The sequence below is a fragment of the Salvelinus fontinalis genome, chromosome 4 (assembly GCF_029448725.1).
Source record: "Salvelinus fontinalis isolate EN_2023a chromosome 4, ASM2944872v1, whole genome shotgun sequence".
Lineage (NCBI taxonomy): Eukaryota > Metazoa > Chordata > Actinopteri > Salmoniformes > Salmonidae > Salvelinus > Salvelinus fontinalis.
In genome coordinates, this window is record NC_074668.1 from 3,794,807 (window position 1) to 3,819,346 (window position 24,540).

General features: G+C 44.5%; 2 protein-coding genes and 1 long non-coding RNA gene across 4 annotated transcripts in view; 1 reads left to right on the forward strand and 2 right to left on the reverse strand.

Moving 5' to 3' along the window:
• LOC129853006 (endothelial lipase-like) overlaps positions 1-24,540 on the reverse strand; it is a 38,097-nt gene that overhangs the window by 12,541 nt on the left and 1,016 nt on the right. The window lies entirely within an intron of this gene.
• LOC129853012 (uncharacterized) lies at positions 5,608-11,572 on the reverse strand. Its single transcript, XR_008759063.1, has 2 exons — positions 10,278-11,572; positions 5,608-9,230 (listed from the first exon to the last, which is right to left on the reverse strand). It is a non-coding gene; the product is annotated as an uncharacterized LOC129853012 (long non-coding RNA).
• LOC129853007 (E3 ubiquitin-protein ligase KCMF1-like) lies at positions 9,662-24,096 on the forward strand. Of its 2 annotated transcripts, XM_055918628.1 has the most exons (8): positions 9,662-9,811; positions 11,570-11,737; positions 15,173-15,312; positions 19,040-19,141; positions 20,457-20,631; positions 21,748-21,836; positions 22,121-22,332; positions 22,470-24,096. In XM_055918628.1, exons 1-8 carry the CDS (start codon positions 9,796-9,798, stop codon positions 22,756-22,758), a joined length of 1,191 nt encoding a protein of 396 aa, XP_055774603.1. In that variant the 5' UTR covers positions 9,662-9,795; the 3' UTR covers positions 22,759-24,096. The 2 variants fall into 2 exon arrangements, with proteins under 2 accessions (XP_055774603.1, XP_055774602.1); XM_055918627.1 differs by lacking the exons at positions 9,662-9,811; positions 11,570-11,737 and having other exon boundaries at positions 14,871-15,312.

Sequence of the window (24,540 nt, forward strand, 5' to 3'; positions counted from 1 at the left end):
TGGTTGTGCTCTATCAGCTGGTTGCTCTCTATCAGCTGGTTGCTCTCTATCAGTTGGTTGCTCTCTATCAGTTGGTTGCTCTCTATCAGGTGGTTGTGCTCTATCAGCTGGTTGCTCTCTATCAGCTGGTTGCTCTCTATCAGGTGGTTGTGCTCTATCAGCTGGTTGTGCTCTATCAGCTGGTTGCTCTCTATCAGTTGGTTGCTCTCTATCAGGTGGTTGTGCTCTATCAGCTGGTTGCTCTCTATCAGGTGGTTGCTCTATCAGCTGGTTGCTCTCTATCAGCTGGTTGCTCTCTATCAGCTGGTTGCTCTCTATCACCTGGTTGTCCTCTATCAGCTGGTTGTGCTCTATCAGCTGGTTGTGGTATATCAGCTGGTTGCTCTCTATCACCTGGTTGTCCTCTACCAGCTGGTTGTGCTCTATCAGCTGGTTGTCCTCTACCAGCTGGTTGTGCTCTATCAGCTGGTTGTGGTATATCAGCTGGTGCTCTATCCCTTTATAGCAGTCAGAACCCCCAGACAGTGAGACAGACCTGCCCATTACACAGCGCCTCAGACTTGTAAGACAACACGTCACCAATGTTATATTGAAATAACCCTTGACCCCTAGGCCCTTTATGGAGTGGCCACTTGCTGATGCGTTTGATAGTCTCAATCACTCAAGTCTTTTTTTTTGGGGGGGGGGGGTGAGAATTGAAACGATCAAAGCTCACTCGTATCCCAACTGCAACTTGTAAATATTCCAAAACCCATTCGTGAGCATCGTGTCCCCCCGTGACCTGTTTTGGAACACGATTCCCTATGAAACGTTGCCAGATAGACACTCTCTGGTAATAGATATTGAGAAAGTTATAAAAAATAAAATAAAATTTTAAAAAAACAGCACCGAAGCACACGTCTCTAGTCGCCGGTGATTTGATAAACTGATGGAAGCCCGGCTGCTCAATGTGCCTGACTTCCTAGCGTCATTTAAAAAAAAATAAAAAAATAAACACAGAGTTAGAATTTAGCTAGCAAGTGATTTTTTTGTTTTGTTTGTTGCACTGATAAACAGCTTGTAGCTTGTTCTTTATTTAAGATAGTTTGACAGCCGATGAGGAAGTTGTAGTTGTGTTATTGTTCTCAGAAATCAGCAGAGCACACAGCCAGACTTTGCTGACTCCATAGACTGTATGCACTGACTAGTTTTCATGCTAATGGGTTTAACTTGAGAAATACTGCACCAAAAAACACCTTAGCTAGATGTAAAATTGCGGAACTAAGACCTCCTCGGCAAGTTCTTATATCTCTTTGATTAATTTGGACTATTTTGAGGAAGTGGTTATGTTATTGCTACGGTGACTCAGGAGGGACAAACAGCAGTACCTGCAAGGGTATGATATGCGAAACATCCACCACACCCACATCAAACCACACCCTGAGACAACTTACGTTTTGGCTTCCCGTCATGGCCGCTGGCGTTTCTTAAAGAGCAGTCTTCAAAACGAGGCCAAATCAGGAAGTTGCAGTCGCCCTTCAAAAATGGCGACACTATCTGAACTCCTCCTCCACATTGACTGGATTGGTTGAACAGTGCAGAAGAGAACCTCCCCCAAACAGTTATTTTTTTCTCTCTCTCATTTACACCTGCTACATTAGGTTAGAGTCTGAGTGTTGATCTCGTGACTATAGATAGAAACTGGGCCTTAATCACACACACCCACTCTATGGATAGATAGATTCTGATCCTTCTGTAACACACTGGGGCAGGTAAGAGATGTCTAATTGGCTAGCTCTCTGTTCAAGCGTCATGGCTTTTCCAACCCGGAAATCCTTCATTGTAAATGAGAACATGCATGTAGTAATGTGTAAGTGATCACTGTGTGACATCAACCTGCCCCCCCCCCCCCCACCCACCCCCTCATGGTCTATTTGTGGCACAAAGACATCCAACCATGCATTAATATGGTTGGTCGGGCCTTATGCCCGTGTGAACATATGGAATGTATGTTTAACACTCACACACACACACACACACACACACACGTACGTCTGCTAGGCAGAAGGAGTTCAGGGTTGGTTTATTGGACAGTCGTGGTCATTAAATATCTCAATAGGTCTGTTTTCCAGGTCTAGACGCCAGTCTGTTTTCCAGGTCTGTTCTCCAGGTCTGTTCTCCAGGTCTGTTCTCCAGGTCTGTTCTCCAGGTCTGTTCTCCAGTCTGTTTTCCAGGTTGTTGTTGTTTGGCCAAACAAGATTTGTTTGGCAAGGCAACAATGTGTCGTTGTCGAAAGCAGAAACACTCATTCAGCTACCTAGGCTACTATACTGTTGCTTGGCAACCCAGACTCCTTGCTCTGGCCAAACACAGACACAATGAGCCTGGATCTGAGAACCTCCCTGAACCCTTCACTGAATGCCAACACATTCGGGGGGGGGGCCGTCTGATTGGTCCAGAAACCGATGGGTTGAACCAGAGCCAGAACACATGTGGATAAAGCGTCAGTTAAAAAAATGCTGGCATTGGCTTTGATATACTCTGATTAGATCCCACCTGGTCGGACAGTTACAGGCCTATCGAGCTGACGTGCAACATGTGTAAGTTGATGGAGGATGATGTATCTCTTGGAAGTTAGAGATGTGATGAGCGTAACATAGAGGGGGTTCAGGAGACGGAGGACTGCCCTGGTGACAGTTAAAAGAGATGTGATTAGTGTTTGTGTATTTTGACATTGAGAAAGTTTACGATACCATGTGGAGGGAAGGGTTGTTGATCCAAGTGGAGTGCGTCGGGCATTTTTCGGGACGACTCTATAACTGGATCATTGACTTCCTGTTTGATCGAGTCATACAGATGAGGGTGGGGTCAGAATTGTCAATGTGATTTGATCAATGGTACTCCTCAGGGAAGCGTGATTAGTCCGGTGTTCTTCACCCTGATGATAGATTACCTTTTTGTTTTTTACTGAGTTATTTAGGACGCAGTATTTGCACCCTACATTCTAACTACAGTTATACTACATTCTAACTAGTTATACTACATTCTAACTAGTTATACTACAGTGTACTGCAGTTATACTACATTCTAACTAGTTATACTACAGTGTACTGCAGTTATACTGCATTCTAACTACAGTTATACTACATTCTAACTACAGTTATACTACATTCTAACTAGTTATACTACAGTGTACTGCAGTTATACTGCATTCTAAATACAGTTATACTACATTCTAACTAGTTATACTACAGTGTACTGCAGTTATACTGCACTCTGGCTACAGTTATACTACAGTGTACTGCAGTTATACTGCACTCTGGCTACAGTTATACTACAGTGTACTGCAGTTATACTGCACTCTGGCTACAGTTATACTACAGTGTACTGCAGTTATACTGCATTCTAAATACAGTTATACTACATTCTAACTAGTTATACTACAGTGTACTGCAGTTATACTGCACTCTGGCTACAGTTATACTACAGTGTACTGCAGTTATACTGCACTCTGGCTACAGTTATACTACATTCTAACTAGTTATACTACAGTGTACTGCAGTTATACTGCACTCTGGCTACAGTTATACTACATTCTAACTAGTTATACTACAGTGTACTGCAGTTATACTACACTCTGGCTACAGTTATACTACATTCTAACTAGTTATACTACAGTGTACTGCAGTTATACTGCACTCTGGCTACAGTTATACTGCACTCTGGCTACAGTTATACTACAGTGTACTACAGTTATACTGCACTCTGGCTACAGTTATACTACAGTGTACTACAGTTATACTGCACTCTGGCTACAGTTATACTACAGTGTACTGCAGTTATACTGCACTCTGGCTACAGTTATACTACAGTGTACTACAGTTATACTGCACTCTGGCTACAGTTATACTACAGTGTACTGCAGTTATACTACACTCTGGCTACAGTTATACTACAGTGTACTGCAGTTATACTGCACTCTGGCTACAGTTATACTACAGTGTACTACAGTTATACTACATTCTAACTAGTTATACTACAGTGTACTGCAGTTATACTACATTCTAACTAGTTATACTACAGTGTACTGCAGTTATACTACATTCTAACTAGTTATACTACAGTGTACTACAGTTATACTACAGTGTACTACAGTTATACTGCACTCTGGCTACAGTTATACTGCACTCTAGCTACAGTTATACTACATTCTAACTAGTTATACTACAGTGTACTGCAGTTATACTACATTCTAACTAGTTATACTACAGTGTACTGCAGTTATACTGCACTCTGGCTACAGTTATACTACAGTGTACTGCAGTTATACTGCACTCTGGCTACAGTTATACTGCATTCTAAATACAGTTATACTACATTCTAACTAGTTATACTACAGTGTACTGCAGTTATACTGCACTCTGGCTACAGTTATACTGCACTCTAGCTACAGTTATAGTACAGTGTACTGCAGTTATACTACACTCTGGCTACAGTTATACTACATTCTAACTAGTTATACTACAATGTACTGCAGTTATACTGCACTCTGGCTACAGTTATACTACATTCTAACTAGTTATACTACAATGTACTGCAGTTATACTGCACTCTGGCTACAGTTATACTACATTCTAACTAGTTATACTACAATGTACTGCAGTTATACTGCACTCTGGCTACAGTTATACTACATTCTAACTAGTTATACTACAATGTACTGCAGTTATACTGCACTCTGGCTACAGTTATACTACATTCTAACTAGTTATACTACAATGTACTGCAGTTATACTGCACTCTGGCTACAGTTATACTGCACTCTGGCTACAGTTATACTACATTCTAACTAGTTATACTACAATGTACTGCAGTTATACTGCACTCTGGCTACAGTTATACTACATTCTAACTAGTTATACTACAATGTACTGCAGTTATACTGCACTCTGGCTACAGTTATACTACATTCTAACTAGTTATACTACAGTGTACTGCAGTTATACTACACTCTGGCTACAGTTATACTACAGTGTACTGCAGTTATACTGCACTCTGGCTACAGTTATACTACAGTGTACTACAGTTATACTGCACTCTGGCTACAGTTATACTACAGTGTACTACAGTTATACTGCACTCTGGCTACAGTTATACTACAGTGTACTGCAGTTATACTGCACTCTGGCTACAGTTATACTGCACTCTGGCTACAGTTATACTACAGTGTACTGCAGTTATACTACACTCTGGCTACAGTTATACTACAGTGTACTACAGTTATACTGCACTCTGGCTACAGTTATACTACAGTGTACTGCAGTTATACTGCACTCTGGCTACAGTTATACTACAGTGTACTGCAGTTATACTACACTCTGGCTACAGTTATACTACATTCTAACTAGTTATACTACAGTGTACTGCAGTTATACTGCACTCTGGCTACAGTTATACTACATTCTAACTAGTTATACTACAGTGTACTGCAGTTATACTGCACTCTGACTGCTTTTCTTAAGGGAAGACATCTTCAACCATGAATAAGTATTAGTGCAAGGTATAATAATCAAGTTGTGAACGTTTGCAGGAAGAACAGGTTTCAAGGTATCCACGAGAAGAAGATGATTTCGGGCGGTATTTTATTTTGACATGTTTAGCTGTCTGTGTAGTTTCTTCTGGCAGACTACTAACCGAGTTGTTATTCTGCTATGTGGTTACCTGCGCTTAAAAATAAACAGTCATTTAACAAGTTAAACTCTATCGCACTCCAGTGGCCAACAAAGAAACTACACCATTCCACTAATCTTTTTTAGGGGGGAATGGAGTTAGTTACAAACTTCCCTTCAGAGGTTTGATCAATTAAAGATTTATGTTCCTGTGAGGGCACTTCTATTGTGTTATTGGTACATGACAGTATGTTAACAAGTAACAGTCAGCATGGAAGAGACAGGAGGACAAACAGTATATAACGTTTTCAAGCAATCAATCACACACAAAACTAGATCATGGTCATGTTATAGGCTATACTTTATATAACTCGGGTTCAAACAAAATACGTTTCCTCTTTTCTAGGGAGCTTTTTCCCTGGCAACTGCTTCTGTTTGCTCTTTGGGGTTGCGACACCGTAAAACACGTTGACAATCACCATGGAACTGATGAAAGATGAACCCACACACAAACAAAGTGTTAATTAACTACTACGTCTTGGGGTTTCATGTATCTACCTACCTTGATGTGTATCTGAAAGGGTACATGACAGTAGCTCTAGCAGCATGCCTTCAGCCCGTTGCTCATTGGATCGTGACACAGCAGCAGCGGGAGGCGGACCGGACAGTGTGTGTGTTTTGTGTCTTGAACAACATTAGCGTGAGCAAAAATAGTACAATTGACTGTTCGCCTTCTAAATAAGAGTCCCCAAATGAAACTGATGCAAAACGGATGAAAATGGTGGAATCATGCCACCATTAGACTGGATAATGCTTAACAAGGTTGGAATGTTGTTATATAAATTCAACAAAAGAAAATAATTTGTTAATTTCAACAACAAAAAAATCTGTTGAATTCGTATATGTATAGATTAAAGAATTGCATTCTGGTCATACGTATAATATAATGTATAGCCTTACCATGAAATAAACGGGCGTAAATAACAAAACCCGGTAACAATATACCAGCCGTCAGATACAGCCTTACAATAAAACAAACACGCACACAAACATGGGGGAAACAGAGGGTTAAATAATGAACATGTAATGGGGGAATTGAAACCAGGTGTGTAAAAAACCAAGACAAAACAAATGGAAAATGAAAAGTGGATCGGTGATGGCTAGAAGGCCGGTGACGTCAACCGCCAAACGTCGCTTGAACAAGGAGAGGGACTGACTCCGGCGGAAGTCGTGACAGTTTGTCATGGTCTGAGAGTCCTTTAGGTGCCTTTTGCAAACTTCAAATGTGCCTTTTACTGAGGAGTGGCTTCCGTCTGGACACTCTACCATGAAGGCCTGATTGGTGGAGTTCTGCAGAGATGGTTGCCATTCTGGAAGGTTCTACCATCTCTACAGAGGAACTCTGGAGCTCTGTCGTAGTGACCATTGGGTTCTTGGTCACCTCCCTGAACAAGGCCCTTCTACCCCGATTGCTCAGAATGGCCTGGCAGCCAGCTCTAGGAAGACTCTTGGTGGTTCCAAACTTCTTCCATTTAAGAATGATGAAGGCCAATGTGTTCTCGGGGACCTTCAATGCTGCAGAAATGTTTTGGTATCCTTTCCCAGATCTGTGCCTCAACACAATCCTGTCTCAGAGCTCTACGGACAATTCCTTCAACATCATGGCTTTGTTTTTGCTCTGACATGCCCTGTCAACTGTGTGACCTTATGTAGACAGGTGTTTGCCTTTCCAAATCATGTCCAATCAATTGCATTTACCACAGGTGGACTCCAATGAAGTTGTAGAAACATCTCAGGGATGATCAATGGAAACAGGAAGCATCTAAACTCAATTTAGAGTCTCATAGCAAAGCGTCGAAATACTTATGTAAATAAGGAATTTCTGTTTCTATTTTTGTGTCTTAGAATTATTATTTTTTTGACTTTTTAGAAATAGGAAAACTAGAACACCCCCCTAGTCACACCCTGACCTACAATACCATAGAGCACAGGTGTCAAACTCATTCCACGGGGGGCCGAGTGTCGGCGGGTTTTCGCTCCTCCCTTGTACTTGATTGATGAATTAACATCACTAATTAGTTAGGAACTCCCCACACCTGGTTGTCTAGGGCTTTATTGAAAGGAAAAACCAATAACCTGCAGACACTAGGCCCTCCGTGGAATGAGTTTGACACCCCTGCCATAGAGAGCCAAGGGCTCTCAATGGTATTGTAGGTCAGGGTGTGACTAGGGGGGGGGTGTTCTAGTTTTCCTATTTCTATGTTGGTGTACTTGATATGATTCCCAATTAGAGGCAGCTGATTATTGTTGTCTCTAATTCGGGATTGTAACGGCTTTCTTCCTCCTCTTCATCCGAAGAGGAGGAGCAGGGATTTGACCAAAACGCAGCGTTGTTATGACATGATTTATTTAAAGACGAAAAAACACGAAACGAAAACACTTGAATAATTAACAAAATAACAAAACGGAGTAGACAGACCTGGACATGGAACTGGACATGGAACTTACATAAAACACGAAGAACTCACGAACAGACTACATAAACCGAGACAGTCCCGTGTGGCGCGACAAACACTGACACAGGAGACAAACACTGACACAGGAGACAACCACCCACAAACAAACAGTGTGAAAACACCTACCTTAATATGACTCTCAATCAGAGGAAATGAAAACCACCTGCCTCTAATTGAGAACCATATCAGGTCACCCTTTAACAAACATAGAAACACACAACATAGACTACCCACCCAAACTCACGCCCTGACCGTCAAACACATACAAAATAACAGAAAACCGGTCAGGAACGTGACAGGGATCATATTTAAGTTCTCCATTGTTCCAACTTGGGTTGTGGGATATTGTTTGGTTTTGTTGCTTGTGTTGTTGAAGAGGTTTCACTTTAAATAAATATGTGGAACTCAACACATGCTCCGACTGGGGGGTTACTGTCACGCACGATTGGCTCAGCGTCGTCCGGGTTAAGGTTTGGCCGGGGTAGGACGTCATTGTAAGTAAGAATTGGTTCTTAACTGACTTGCCTAGTTAAATAGAAAATAAATACAAATTATGATATTCTATCTATAGAATTAGAATAGTCATTGATTACACATCCTTGATTCCAACAGTTCACCAAAGTGTTTTCCTCTGAATCACAAGTCAAACCGTAATTGCAACATTTAAAAATAAGGCTTAGATTGTCTGCCCATATTGTGCAGCCCTGTGTGGAAATGACCTCAAATGAGTGAATTTGTATTATACTGTTCAATTCAATCAGAATGGAGAAAGACCCATTGAAATAATTTAGAATGTTACCACCCTGGGATCACTACTCATAAAGAACATTTAGAACCTCTATCATTCAAAAACATAAAATTGCAACGTCTGCTTCCAACTCAAACCCTCAAACACGTAGATCCCCTGAACGCAGCTCACTAGGTTCTGTGGTGGTTCTCTCTTCAGTCCAGGTTCTGTGGTGGTTCTCTCTTCAGTCCAGGTTCTGTGGTGGTTCTCTACAGTTCTCATATTTGAACAGCTGAGGGTTTCTCTGAGAGGCTGTGTCACTGGGGATTCTCTCACACTCTGAAAGAAGACACAATTAATTAACTCTTTACACACTACTATATGCTTTCAAGACAACTGGGAACTGAGGGGGATTTTTTGGGGGGTCAAATCATGTTAGTGATGGAAAGAGCACCCACATTGGTCAATACTAAATGTTACCACGCGGGTCGTTGCTCGACGTTACCACGCGGGTCGTGACTAAACAATAATGACAGTACTAAAGTTCAATCCAGACTCACACACGGTAGGCGCATGGAGATTATCATGGCTTTTTAAATCACAGGAGTAGCTGTCGGAATGGTCATTTTGACAGAGTACTGGCTGGAAGTGAGAGCATCTAGACCAAAGTTTCCCAAACTCGGTCCTGCCACTATTTTCATCTGTTTGCGTCAGTTTCAATGTGGGACTTTTATTTGGAAGGCGAATCGCCAATTCCACTATTGTTTCTCACAACACACATGTGGCGGGCGGAGAAGGCGCTGTGCCAGACCGGATCCTTCATGAGGGAAGAGGTTGGGGACAGCTAGGTTGCTGGTTCAAGCTACAGTGAGTCCGTGTATGGGCCTGTGTTAGTGTCCATAGGATGTCCCGTCATGAAGGTAAGAAGTCAACTCGGGACAAAGAGACCGGGGCGAGGCGGTTGCGATAGCTGCCGGTTAGTTACATGGAGGGTGTTCATGTGTTTTGTACTGCATGATGGCGGACCCCTTACACTTGACCACTTTATCCAGCCCCCGAGCTTCTGTAGCTAGCTAAACAGCTTTCCAACAAAATAAATACTTGTAGTTACCCGCAAGGACACTGCCCAAGAAAGCAGCTCATATTTTCCAGAGTTAAATTAGTTACTATAGCTAGCTAACGTTAGTTCGCACGGTAGCAGCCAGCTACGCTAGCTACTACAGTAACTTAACTAGTTAGCGTTAGTTGACTTGCTAAGTTAGCTAGCTAACAACCATTTTAAAACCTGACGTTAGCTAGTTTATTAGGCGTAGGTACGGCGGCAAAAAAACAATTACAAATTGAAATGTATTTCGACACTTTGTCAAGGTTTCCTTGGTAACTTACTCCGTTTCACTTTCCCTTCTATCTTGCCAACGTTACACTCACAGGTTGTGAATGCACTGTCATCAAATTAGCCATGGACGAGGGCCTGTAATGTCTTACACAGTATAGTTAGCTAGCTCCATTTTTAGCATGTAAAAAATAATCTACCAGCGTAATGTACAAGTCAAATTATTTGATTAGTTTCTAAAAACAGATAATGAACAACCTTGTCGGCTCAGTTCTGACCTCTGCTAGGTACAGTATTGTTGACGAGCTGTAACGTTATTTGGCATAGCCTGGAGATCTGACGTTGGAGTCAACGTCGGGCATAATTGAGAGAGTCGATTAGGAAAGTTCAACTCTCACGACCTTTACAAGCCATAATGTTGAATCAAATGTTTGTTTTTTTAACGTACTTTACCGGTGTTTTTTTGCATGTAGGAATGAGATGCACAATGTCCAGAAAAGTATAATTACAAACTTTTCAAAGTGCTGGTTGTGCAGTTCTAATGTCTCTTACCTGGAGCAAAGGTCCCCAACCAAGGGTGTACAATATATCGTCGGGGGGTGCGGGACCCTGCTTGTTTTGAGGGGTACATTATTTTTTTTAAATTATTTACAATTCACGGTTGTTTATACCGATCATGCTTTAGTCTAGAAACAAGCGGTGAAATCTAAATTCAACGTTGGATTTCCCAGGCTGTTTGGGAATGTTGGCTCGCTGTGCAAGCTAGCTAGCTTTTAACCTGAAGTCGAAAGACGCCTGACAAGTTAGGTTGAAAATACTGTATCCTTGAAAAAACAGAAACATCCGCTTTATACCAACGCCGTTAAGGATGGCTGGTTTTTAGCAAGACTTTCGTAGTCAATCAATTGCCTGCTGTCAAAGTTGAAAGTTCACCTAGCTAGCTGGGTATAGTAGTCACACTAGTCTTTCATAACGACGGCCATCAGTCCTGCACTGGCATTGTAGCAATGTTGGCTTTTGATTACTCATGTGTACCCCGGAATTTTGAAACTGTTATGTGTCTGTGTAGTAGGTTAGGTTGAGTGTGTTACGTCAATATGTTGGTTGTATATCATGATGGCTAATTATGCAACATGTAGGCTTGCTGTCTGTCTGTGTGTGTGGGTTGTGGGTTTGACCAATACCCTGCCTGTGTGGTGGGGGGTTTGACCAATACCCTGTCTGTGTGGTGGTGGTGGGGGGGTTTGACCAATACCCTGCCTGTGTGGTGGGGGGTTTGACCAATACCCTGTCTGTGGTGGTGGTGGGTTTCACTCGGTCCTGTTTCTGTTGTGTCCTTCCCCAGGTGTGAGCTGCGACGCGTGTTTGAAAGGTAACTTTCGGGGGCGGAGGTACAAGTGTTTAATTTGCTACGACTACGACCTGTGTGCCTCGTGCTACGAGGGCGGAGCTACCACCACCAGACACACGGCAGAGCACGCCATGCAGTGCATACTAACCAGGGTCGACTTCGGTGAGTACACACACACACACACACTTGCATATAAACCACAGACACACAAACTACACGCGCATCACCACTACATGCCACAAATCCCACTGTGGACTCCATACTAACCAGGGTGGACGTCAGTACGTACATAGCTAATACAACCATACACCACAAGCAGACCCACTTTCACCAAACGACAAAACACCACAACTACAAACCCCGAGAGCTGATTATCTTACCTCAGAGTTGATTCTGCCTGCACTGATTCACTGTCCTTCCAGAGATCTGTTCCCTACTCCCTAACCTCTGCTGTCTCCTCCTCCCTAACCCTGTCTCCTCCTCCCTAATCCTGTCTCCTCCTCCCTAACCCTGTCTCCTCCCTAACCCTGTCTCCTCCCTAACCCTGTCTCCTCCCTAACCCTGTCTCCTCCCTAACCCTGTCTCCTCCTCCCTAACCCTGTCTCCTCCTCCCTAACCCTGTCTCCTCCTCCCTAACCCTGTCTCCTCCTCCCTAACCCTGTCTCCTCCTCCCTAACCCTGTCTCCTCCTCCCTAACCCTGTCTCCTCCTCCCTAAAGCCCTGTCTCCTCCTCCCTAAAGCCCTGTCTCCTCCTCCCTAAAGCCCTGTCTCATACTCCCTAACCTCTGCTGTTCCCTACTGTCTAACCCTGTCTCCTCCTCCCTAACCCTGTCTCCTCCTCCCTAACCCTGTCTCCTCCTCCCTAACCCTGTCTCCTCCTCCCTAACCCTGTCTCCTCCTCCCTAACCCTGTCTCCTCCTCCCTAACCCTGTCTCCTCCTCCCTAACCCTGTCTCCTCCTCCCTAACCCTGTCTCCTCCTCCCTAACCCTGTCTCCTCCTCCCTAACCCTGTCTCCTCCTCCCTAACCCTGTCTCCTCCTCCCTAAAGCCCTGTCTAATACTCCCTAACCTCTGCTGTTCCCTACTGTCTAACCCTGTCTCCTCCTCCCTAACCCTGTCTCCTCCTCCCTAACCCTGTCTCCTACTCCCTAACCTCTGCTGTTCCCTACTGTCTAACCCTGTCTCCTACTCCCTATCCTCTGCTGTTCCCTACTGTCTAACCCTGTCTCCTACTCCCTATCCTCTGCTGTTCCCTACTGTCTAACCCTGTCTCCTACTCCCTAACCTCTGCTGTCTCCTCCTCCCTAACCCTGTCTCCTCCTCCCTAACCCTGTCTCCTCCTCCCTAACCCTGTCTCCTCCTCCCTAACCCTGTCTCCTCCTCCCTAACCCTGTCTCCTCCTCCCTAACCCTGTCTCCTCCTCCCTAACCCTGTCTCCTCCTCCCTAACCCTGTCTCCTCCTCCCTAACCCTGTCTCCTCCTCCCTAACCCTGTCTCCTCCTCCCTAACCCTGTCTCCTCCTCCCTAACCCTGTCTCCTCCTCCCTAACCCTGTCTCCTCCTCCCTAAAGCCCTGTCTCCTCCTCCCTAAAGCCCTGTCTCATACTCCCTAACCTCTGCTGTTCCCTACTGTCTAACCCTGTCTCCTCCTCCCTAACCCTGTCTCCTCCTCCCTAACCCTGTCTCCTCCTCCCTAACCCTGTCTCCTCCTCCCTAACCCTGTCTCCTCCTCCCTAACCCTGTCTCCTCCTCCCTAACCCTGTCTCCTCCTCCCTAACCCTGTCTCCTCCTCCCTAACCCTGTCTCCTCCTCCCTAACCCTGTCTCCTCCTCCCTAACCCTGTCTCCTCCTCCCTAACCCTGTCTCCTCCTCCCTAACCCTGTCTCCTCCTCCCTAAAGCCCTGTCTCATACTCCCTAACCTCTGCTGTTCCCTACTGTCTAACCCTGTCTCCTCCTCCCTAACCCTGTCTCCTCCTCCCTAACCCTGTCTCCTACTCCCTAACCTCTGCTGTTCCCTACTGTCTAACCCTGTCTCCTACTCCCTATCCTCTGCTGTTCCCTACTGTCTAACCCTGTCTCCTACTCCCTATCCTCTGCTGTTCCCTACTGTCTAACCCTGTCTCCTACTCCCTAACCTCTGCTGTCTCCTCCTCCCTAACCCTGTCTCCTCCTCCCTAACCCTGTCTCCTCCTCCCTAACCCTGTCTCCTCCTCCCTAACCCTGTCTCCTCCTCCCTAACCCTGTCTCCTCCTCCCTAACCCTGTCTCCTCCTCCCTAACCCTGTCTCCTCCTCCCTAACCCTGTCTCCTCCTCCCTAACCCTGTCTCCTCCTCCCTAACCTCTGCTGTTCCCTACTGTCTAACCCTGTCTCCTACTCCCTAACCTCTGCTGTTCCCTACTGTCTAACCCTGTCTCCTCCTCCCTAACCCTGTCTCCTCCTCCCTAACCCTGTCTCCTCCTCCCTAACCCTGTCTCCTACTCCCTAACCATTACCCCGTGCTCTTCCCTTCCAGACCTGTATTACGGTGGAGAGTCCTTCTCGGTGGAGCAGCCCCAGGCCTTCACCTGTCCCTACTGTCTAACCATTACCCCGTGCTCTTCCCTTCCAGACCTGTATTACGGTGGAGAGTCCTTCTCGGTGGAGCAGCCCCAGGCCTTCACCTGTCCCTACTGTCTAACCATTACCCCGTGCTCTTCCCTTCCAGACCTGTATTACGGGGGAGAGTCCTTCTCGGTGGAGCAGCCCCAGGCCTTCACCTGTCCCTACTGTCTAACCATTACACCGTGCTCTTCCCTTCCAGACCTGTATTACGGGGGAGCAGCCCCAGGCCTTCACCTGTCCCTACTGTCTAACCATTACACCGTGCTCTTCCCTTCCAGACCTGTATTATGGGGGAGCAGCCCCAGGCCTTCACCTGTCCCTACTGCCTAACCATTACCCCGTGCTCTTCCCTTCCAGACCTATATTACGGGGGAGAGTCCTTCTCGGTGGAGCAGCCCCAGGCCTTCACCTGTCCCTACTGTCTAACCATTACACCGTACTCTTCCCTTCCAGACCTGTATTACGGGGGAGAGTCCTTCTCGGTGGAGCAGCCCCAGGCCTTCACCTGTCCCTACTGTCTAACCATTACCCCGTGCTCTTCCCTTCCAGACCTGTATTACGGTGGAGAGTCCTTCTCGGTGGAGCAGCCCCAGGCCTTCACCTGTCCCTACTGTCTAACCATTACCCCGTGCTCTTCCCTTCCAGACCTGTATTACGGGGGAGCAGCCCCAGGCCTTCACCTGTCCCTACTGTCTAACCATTACACCGTGCTCTTCCCTTCCAGACCTGTATTATGGGGGAGCAGCCCCAGGCCTTCACCTGTCCCTACTGCCTAACCATTACCCCGTGCTCTTCCCTTCCAGACCTATATTACGGGGGAGAGTCCTTCTCGGTGGAGCAGCCCCAGGCCTTCACCTGTCCCTACTGTCTAACCATTACACCGTACTCTTCCCTTCCAGACCTGTATTACGGGGGAGAGTCCTTCTCGGTGGAGCAGCCCCAGGCCTTCACCTGTCCCTACTGTCTAACCATTACCCCGTGCTCTTCCCTTCCAGACCTGTATTACGGGGGAGAGTCCTTCTCGGTGGAGCAGCCCCAGGCCTTCACCTGTCCCTACTGTGGCAGGATGGGCTACACGGTGACTTCTCTACAGGAGCACGTTGGTTCGGAGCACACAGAGACCTCCTCAGAGGTGGTAAGTGGACAAAACATTAGGAACACTGGCTCTTTCCGTGACACCCTGACCAGTTAGAAGTTACGATCCGTTTTTATTGATGTCTGTTTGTTAAGTCCACTTCTATCAGTGTAGATGAAGGGGAGGAGACGGGGTAAAAGATTTCAAAGGTTGGAGATAATTGAGATGTGGATTGTAAGACAAAATATTGAAATGCCTTTGAACGACCTATGTGATTTATTATTTGACACTGCTGGTCATCTATGAACGCTTGAACATCTTGGCCATGTGTTATAATCTCTACCGGCACAACCAGAAGAGGACTGGCTACCCCTCAGAGCCTGGTTCCTCTCTAGATTTCTTCCTTAGGTTTTGGCCTTTCTAGGGAGTTTTTGCCTAGCCACTGTGCTTCTACACCTGCATTCTAGCTGTTTGGGGTTTTAGGCTGGGTTTCTGTACAGCACTTCGAGATGTTAGCTGATGTACGAAAGGCTATATAAAATAAACTTGATTTGTTTTAGTTATGCTAATTTATGTTAATGCATTCAATATTATTATTCTAATCTTTTACTGTTCTAACGATGTTTGCAGAGCCCACAACCTATGAGACACTAGTGGAAAAACAAGTTGTGGTTTATTTCATTCTATTTATGAGTTTTTCAATTTAGTCATTGACAGGTGCTTTCCAAACAAGACAATGTTGAGTAAGGACCTGATTACACATAGAAGTAGACCTATACGCTACCTGGCATATAAATGCCATGTTCTGATCGAGTGGAAACATCATTAAAATAGGTATACCTGATGAGCGATTAGCCTTGTGTTAAATAACCTACAGCTGTGTCTGTCTTGACCTTACTGGCTCAGGAAACTGAGGGCCCACTATTTGATACAATGTTGCTAGTTTGCTAATACAAGCTTCAGCTGGCACAAGGTGATACAATGTTGCTAGTTTGCTAATGCAGCTCCAGCTGGCACAAGTTGATACAATGTTTCCAGTTCGTTGCAGACAGGCCATGTGTAGCCAATGTGATTTATAGGATATTCTTTTTACCAGAAGGCTGCAATGTTTTTTATTTGTTGGCTTTATGTAGTTTGGAAATAGAAGTACATTTTTAGGTTTGTATCGTTTTCATTTGGATAGAATTATGATTCACAGCACATGACAATGATTTTGAAATACGAAGGCATTATTATAAATTAAATGAAACTGTTCCACGAAAAACATGACTGGCACACAGATTGGTAGAAATGGTAAGATAAATTGGCGTTCCACGTGAAAAAACGATTGCCGACTCCTCATGTAGCCTAATACCGCCAACTTCAGGAGAGCAATGGCAGAATCTGCGAAAGCCAGTAGGAGGAGGATGGTCTGTCAGGTTAAGATTAGTCTCTATTGGTTATCTTGATCTCTGGCTCCCTCTTGAGTCATTTGTCTTATTTCATCAAGCAGCACCAGACAATCAGTTTATTTTATTAAAACATGATATATACAGTGCATTTGGAAAGTATTCAGACCCCTTCCCTTTCACATTTTGTTACGTTACGGCCTTGTTTGAGGAAAGACATTTATTTAATCAATGTTCAATCTACACACACTACCCCATAATGACAAAGCAAATCGTTTTTTATTCATTTTTGCTCATTTATTAAAAAAATAAAAAAACTTATGTAAATAAGGTATCAGTATTCAGACGCTTTGCTATGAGACTCGAAATTGAGCTCAGGTTAATCTTGTTTCCATTGATCATCCTTGAGATGTTTCTACAACTTGATTGGAGTCCACCTGTGGTAAATGTAATTAATTGGACATGATTTGGGAAGGCACACACCTGTCTATGTAAGGTCCCACAGTTGACAGTGCATGTCAGAGCAAAAACCAAGCCATAAAGTCGAAGTAATTGTCCGTAGAGTGTCACGTCTGAAGGAAACCTGACGCCATCCCTACGGTGAAGCATGCTTGTGACAGTATCATGCTGTGGGGATGTTTTTCAGTGGCAGGGACTGGGCGACTAGTCAGGATCAAGGCAAAGCGGAACGGAGCAAAGTGGAGCGGGCTCCTTGATGAACCTCAGACTGGGCTGAAGGTTCACCTTCCAACAGGACAACGACCCTAAGCACACAGCCAAGACAACACAGGAATGGCTTCAGGACAAGTCTCTGAATGTCCTTGAGTGACCCAGCCAGAGCCCGGACTTGAACCCGATCGAACATCTCTAGAGAGACCTGAAAATAGCTGTGCAGCATTGCTCCCCATCCAACCTGACAGAGCTTGAGAGGATCTGCAGAGAAGGATGGGAGAAACTCTCCAAATACAGGTTTGCTAAGCTTATAGCGTCATTCCCAAGAAGACTCAAGACTGTAATCGCTGCCAAAGGTTCTTCAACAAAGTACTGAATAAAGGGTCTGAATACTTATGTAAATGTGATATTTCAAATATATTTTTTAAGTAAATTAGCAATTTCTACCCTGTTTTTGCTTTGTTATCGTGGGATATTTTGGGGGTAGATTGAGGGGGGGATTTTTTTTTGAATAAGGCTGTGATGTAACAAAATGTGGAAAAAGTCAAGAGGTCTGAAATACTCCTTGACATGTATGTGTACCAGTCAAAAGTTTGGACACCTATTCATTCAAGGATTTGTCTTTTATTTGTAACTATTTTCTACATTGTAGAATAATAGTGAAGACATCAAAACTATGAAATAACACACATGGAATCATGTAGTAACCAACAAAGTGTTTAAACAAATCTAAATATATTTGAAATTCTTCGAAGTAGCCACCCTTTGCCTTGATGACAGCTTTGCACGCTCTTGGCGTTCTCTCAACCAGCTTCATGGTCTTTCGGTCGACCGAGATTTTTTTTTGTTTTGTCTGCGACAGCTGTAGTGTGCCTGTGTAGGCTACCTGCCCCTCCCCCTGCAAAGCGTAGCCTACTGACGTTACTAGCGTGAATCAGAAATTAGGGTTATTTTTTTTTATTTTTTTTATTAATTTAGAGTGGATTAACTTTTTTCATTGCTCGTTAACTATAGTATCCTTATGTTTCACATTGGATTCATTAACTACAAAAAGGTATTTTATATTCTGGCGGCGCTCTGCACACAAGCTTGTTAAGTCAGCTCTCTGAAGTTCCAAGTTTTTTTTTTATTTAACTAGGCAAGTCCGTTAAGAACAAATTGTTATTTACAATGACCGCCTATCGGGAAACAGTGGGTTGTTCAGGGGAAGGATGACATTTTTACCTTGTCAGCTCTAGGATTCGATCTAGCAACCTTTCAGTTACTGGCCCAACGCTCTAACCACTAGGCTACCTGCCACCCGAACTTCATAAAAGCTGTTCCTCCGTAGGTATAATTCTGTGGGCCAGATGAAGCACTCGGCATCTTGTTATTTACATTTAAGTCATTTAGCAGACGCTCTGACATGCGTTAAGTCAAGGCTTGTCTTCCGCCCTTTCCCCACCCGCAAAAATTCATTTGCATCTAGCGCCCTACACTTGTCTGTCCAATGCATGTAAACCGCTTGCCCACTCCATAGCAAGCTGCTCTGTCTGCACTGATTGGTAGATCATTTTAATGTCGAGGTAAATGTTAAATGTTTCCGAGTTTTAGAAAAGGAATTATATAAACGTTTATTTTCGGGTTCAGAACATTTATTTTGCTGGTCAGAACAGTGGAACAAGACGAACGATTGGAAAATCATTTTTGATTCTAACCCTTGGTTCTCTCTCTCTCTCCCTCTCCAGATCTGTCCCATATGTGTTGTGCTGCCTGGCGGAGATCCTAATCACGTGACAGATGACTTTGCTGCTCATCTCACACTTGAACACAGAGCACCCAGAGACTTGATATCCTTTACATTTAAGTAATTTAGCAGACGCTCTTATCCAGAGCGACTTACAAATTGGTGCATTCACCTTATGATATCCACTCTCAGGGTCTTTCTCAATATGCATACTACCGTTCTTCCGAGGAGCATGAATCAGTCGGAGAATGATGCCTTTCTTGGATGCGTACTCCGCTGGTAAACATTTTCAAAGCATGCATCGACGCAAACTTCAATGAAAAGCATGGACATAAATATGACGTAACCACAAAACACAAAAACGCAAAATTTCTCTAAAATCAGTGGCGAACATTGTTTGGGCTGAAGAGAGAAAATAAACTGACTTTGCCTCTTCACATCTCATATCCTATCTTAATAAGTTAATAAATGTTTCATTTTGACATGTTTACCTGCCTATAATACCCACTGACGTGTGTAGATGACAACCCCATAGTAAGTCAATAGGGCTAGCTAGCCACTAAGAATTGGTTGATTCTTGTGTCCCGCCCTCTCACTTATAAAAATTTAATCTGACAGAGGTGGACGACCAGTGATATCAGCAAACCACAACTGAAATGTAGTCATTGGGAAGGTGTGTGTGTATATACTAAACAAAAATATAAATATTTTACCGAATTACAGTTCATAAGAAAATCAGTCCATTGAAATAATACATTAGGCACTAATCTATGGATTTCACATGACTGGGAATAAACATGTGTGTGTGTTGCTCACGGACACCTTACAAAAAAAAAAAAGAATGTGCCTCATCTCTGTGCATTCAAATTGCCATCGATAAAATGCAATTGTTTGTCAGTAGCTTATGCCTGCAATAACGGCATCGCCACAATGGGGCACTGTTTACATTGACATCAGCAATCCACTCGTTCACACGACTCCATATGCGTGGTCTGTGGTTGAGGCATGCTGGACCTACTGTCAAATTCTCAACAAAAAAAAAGAACGATATTGGAGGCGGCCTATGGTAGAGAAATGAACATTCAATTCTCTGGCAACAGCTCTGGTTGACATTTTTGTAGTCAGCATGCCGATTGCACGCTGTGGCTTTGTGTTGTGTGACATAACTGCACATTTTTGTGGCCTTTTTTTTTATTGTCCCAGCACAAGGTGCACCTGTGTAATGATCATGCCACACCTGTCAGATGGATGGATTATCTTGGCAAAGGAGAAATGCATACTAACAGGGATGTAAATATATCTGGGCACAATAGTTTGAGAGAAGCTTTTTTGTGCGTATGGAACATTTCTGGGATCTTTTTATTTCCATGTTTTTATTCACGACGTGTCCATGATGTTCCTTGACTGTGTTGCTCCACGATGAGTCGAGCGGGGTGCGACACGTGCGTCGGATGATCCACCCGGGTCGGGGTCTGGGGGGGCAGAGGGCCCGTCGATCCAACATGCACTTCACTTCGTCAACCTCCGGGGGGAGCTCTACCACACAGACCTCTACGCAGAGCTCCAACAGGGAGGCCATGGATCCTATAGGAGGTAGGGCTGGGGGACGGGGGCTGGTTTGGAGATGACGCAGCCTAATACAGAAGCATTCTGTTCTACGAAATATTTTTACAATGTATTCACACCCCTTGACTTTTTCCACATTGTTACATTAGACAATTTAAAATGGATTGAATCACTGGTCTACCCACAATACACCATACTGTCAAAGTGGAATTATGATTTTAGATTTTTTTTTTTACAAATGAAAAACTGAAATGTCTTGAGTCAAGTATTCAATTCCTTTTATGGCAAGCCTAAATAAGTTCAGGAGTAAACATTTGCTTAACAATTTAACATAATGTTGCATGGACTCTGTACAATAAGTTAACATGATTTTTATTTTTTTTTATTTTTAATTTTTAATGACTACCTCATCTCTGTACCACACATACAATTATTTGGAAGGTCTCTGTCAAGTAGTGAATTTCAAACAGATTCAACCACAAAGACCAGGGTTTTCCAATGTCTCGCAAAGAAGGGCACCTATTGATAGATGGGGGCAAAAAAAAAAACATTGAATATCCCTTTGAGCATGGTGAAGTTATTAATTACACTTTGGATGGTGTATCAATACATCCAGTCACTACAGAGATACGGGCTTCCTTCCTAACTCAGTTGCCGGAGAGGAAGGAAACTACTGGCATTTTACCGTGATGCCAACGGTAACTTTAAAAAACAGAGTTTAATGGCTGTGATAGTTTTTTTCCTAAGGGTGGAGCAGCAACATAGTTACTCCACAATACTAGCCTAAATGACTGTGTGAAAGTGAAGCCTGTACAGAATACAAATATTCCAACACATGTAGCCTGTTTGCAATAACGCTTGCAATAACATAAGTAAAACTGCAAAACATTTTGGCAGAGAAAATAACTATGTCCTGAATACCAAAGCGTTATGTTTGGGGCAAACACAACACATCACTGAGTACCACTCTTCATATGTTCATGCATGGTGGTGGCTGCATCATGTTATGGGGATGCTTGTCGTCGGCAAGGACTAGGGAGTTGCCACTGCTGTTTAATGGCTGGCACTGGCCCAGAGACTGCCACATGGACAGACAGAAATTACATTTTTATTTCACCCCCTCTTCCTCCCCACGCCTCGCAGAGCTGCTGTCCCAGTTGTCGGGGGTGCGTAGGTCGGCGGGCAGCCAGCTGAGTTCAGGTCCTTCAGCCTCTCAGCTACAGCAGCTCCAGGTTTGTAGTCCAGAGGAGGGTCAGCAACCAGAGGGTCGACAGTTCGAATTCCAGCTCCGACGGAGAATCCCAGAGCCCTCCGGTTGTTGGTATCAGTAGCCTAGAATCTATGATGCAATTATGCCATTCTTCTGCCATTTATGCCCTTGAGTGAAGCACTTTAACTCTTCATTGTCTTCTATGACTTCTTGTTCCTCACTTCCTCTGTCCCTCTCTTCCTCATTCCTGTCTTCATCTTCTCCTCCCACTTCTGTCTTCTTCGTCCTCATCTCCTCGTCCTGTAGATGCAGCTCCAGGTGGATTGGCAGCAGACGCAGGCTACCAGACAGCAGTTGGAGACGGCCCGGGGCACCTCTCAGCGCGGCAGCCGCACCTCTAACCACGCGGGGAATCACAACGCCAACCCTGGCTCCAACTCCTTCAACAACCTTAGTCCCAACCCGGAGCAGCAGGATCCCAACACACAGAGCAGCACCTCCCAGTTCCTTCTCAACAGGTTGGCAACTGTCTGCTACACTTCATTTATACTAGTTATTGTCTTGAGCGAGAGGCTTGTCTGCCTGTTACATGTGGGTCATGGATTGTTTTTGTAATAGAGCTCTATTTGTCCCTCACCCCCCCTTCCTCCTCCAGACTGAGTGAGCCGAGGTTGTCGGAGGCGGAGCGCCAGCTACGTGAGGGCCAGTGGGCGGACCGCTCTCTCTTCGTCACGGAGCTCCTCCTCTCCACCCTGATAGCCAATCCCGACCACAGCGAAGACGACGATCTCCGTGACTACCACGATGCCGTGACGCGAGGCTCGGATGCCTTCGCTGCCTTCGAAGATATGGGCTGCGTAGGGGTCATGACCTTAGACGTGGCGCTGGAGAACCTCAACCTCCGAGAACTGAAGAATGAGCAGCGTCCCCCGGCGTTGCCGTAGCCACCACTACCAAGTTTAAAACCACCAACCACCGTTGCCGTTACGTGTCCAACCGCCAATGGAGAAAGAAAATACTTGTTTTCTTTTTTCTGAGTGGGGGATTGTCATCTCATGTCACCCCCCCCCACACCCACCCACCAATTATGATGTGTACATGACAGGACACAGAATGTGAACGTGAGAGAGCGAGTGTTGTGAGCAAGAGGAAATAGAACAATTTTATAATACATCTATATAAATGTTTATGAAAGAAAGGGGATAATCAACTCCACATGAAGCCGTGTTTTGACTGCTTGTCCCCTGCAGGTGAACGTGGGTCAGATAGATGGGTAGGTAGCAGCTTGATCATTTCTTATCATAAAGTAGTCCACAGACACACAGAGGGAAGATCTCCATTGCATACTCCTCGTCTCCTCAAAACCCATTGGATAAGAAGGCCAGAAGTCCCTCCAATGGGTTTTAAGGGATAGGGGACGTCTTCCCAGATTCTCTCCTACTACACCTCTGTGTTCCTGGATATTTATGAAAACCTACTTTGATGGTTTGCCACGTCCAGATTGTTCACTGTGTGCCCTCTTCTCAACTACAGTCACTGTTCCATATTAAACTGCTGTCAGCTTTCATCATAGAGATGACTTTGGTCCTATAGGATAACACATGTGTTCGGTCTTCCTAACCTGCTCTGTCAATTATAAGGGGGTGTTATTTAGTTCTACACAAATCATTCTCTCCTCAGAGACTGTTGATTTGAATGGTTTAGTTCCTACCACGTATAACATCACTTACGGTGCCATGTGACCTTTTTGATTTATGCCAACTGACCTGTGGCTCAGTTTTTGAGTTGCATATCCAGAGAGAAGCTTCATACAGTATGCATAACACTACATAAGGATTAAGACTGGTATAAAAAGGAGTGTTTTTTTCCCCCCCCTAAAAGGCATGTCTGAAAGTAGGGAGTGTTTGCTATAGAATCACTTTCAGCTTTTACATCACAATGGTTGATTTATATGGACAGACATGGGGGGGGGGGGGGTTGCTGATCCTAGATCAGTACTTTATGACACTGTTCTCTCCTGCCAGTTTACATCGTCCCCCCCCCCCTCTGACTGACGGTATTCCTCTATTGCAGAGATGCTAAACAGACAGAGTGACTGGAGAGAATCCTGTATGGTTTCTCTGGGCAAGAAGACCTCTTGTTTGCCTCCAATGCTACCTTTTAACAAATGCAATGTATGATTACATGTTTTTGGTGTTTTTTTGGAAAATGCTAAAAGACATGGTAAACTGTTCAACTTGGACGAGGACAATAAAATAGTTTTGGATGTAAAATGAACTACACCATCGCTGTCTAGAGACTCCTAAATGTGACATCCCAGTCACTATTCTGTAGAATAGAGGATCTATTTTGCAGCAGGTAAGAGCGTTGGGCCAGTAACCGAAAGGCCACTGGTTTGAATCCCTGAGCTGGTGAGAGAGAGAATCTGTCTGTGCTCTTGAGTAAGGCACATACCCCTAATTACTCCTGTAAGTCTCCGTGGATAAGAGCGTCTGCTGAACGACTACACGAGAAAAAAATGACAGGAGAACTAGGCCTGGGTTGAAACTAACCATACAGTAGGTATTGGTTGACAATCTTCATCCCTCACACTTGTTATTCTGAAAGTGCCAGCATACCTATGATGGGAGTCTGTTAGTTGTAGGTTGCTATAAAGAGCAGTCTGAACGTATAAGACCGTGTGGGGGGGACGGGGACTGCGACATGTTCAATTCATTTTTTTTATT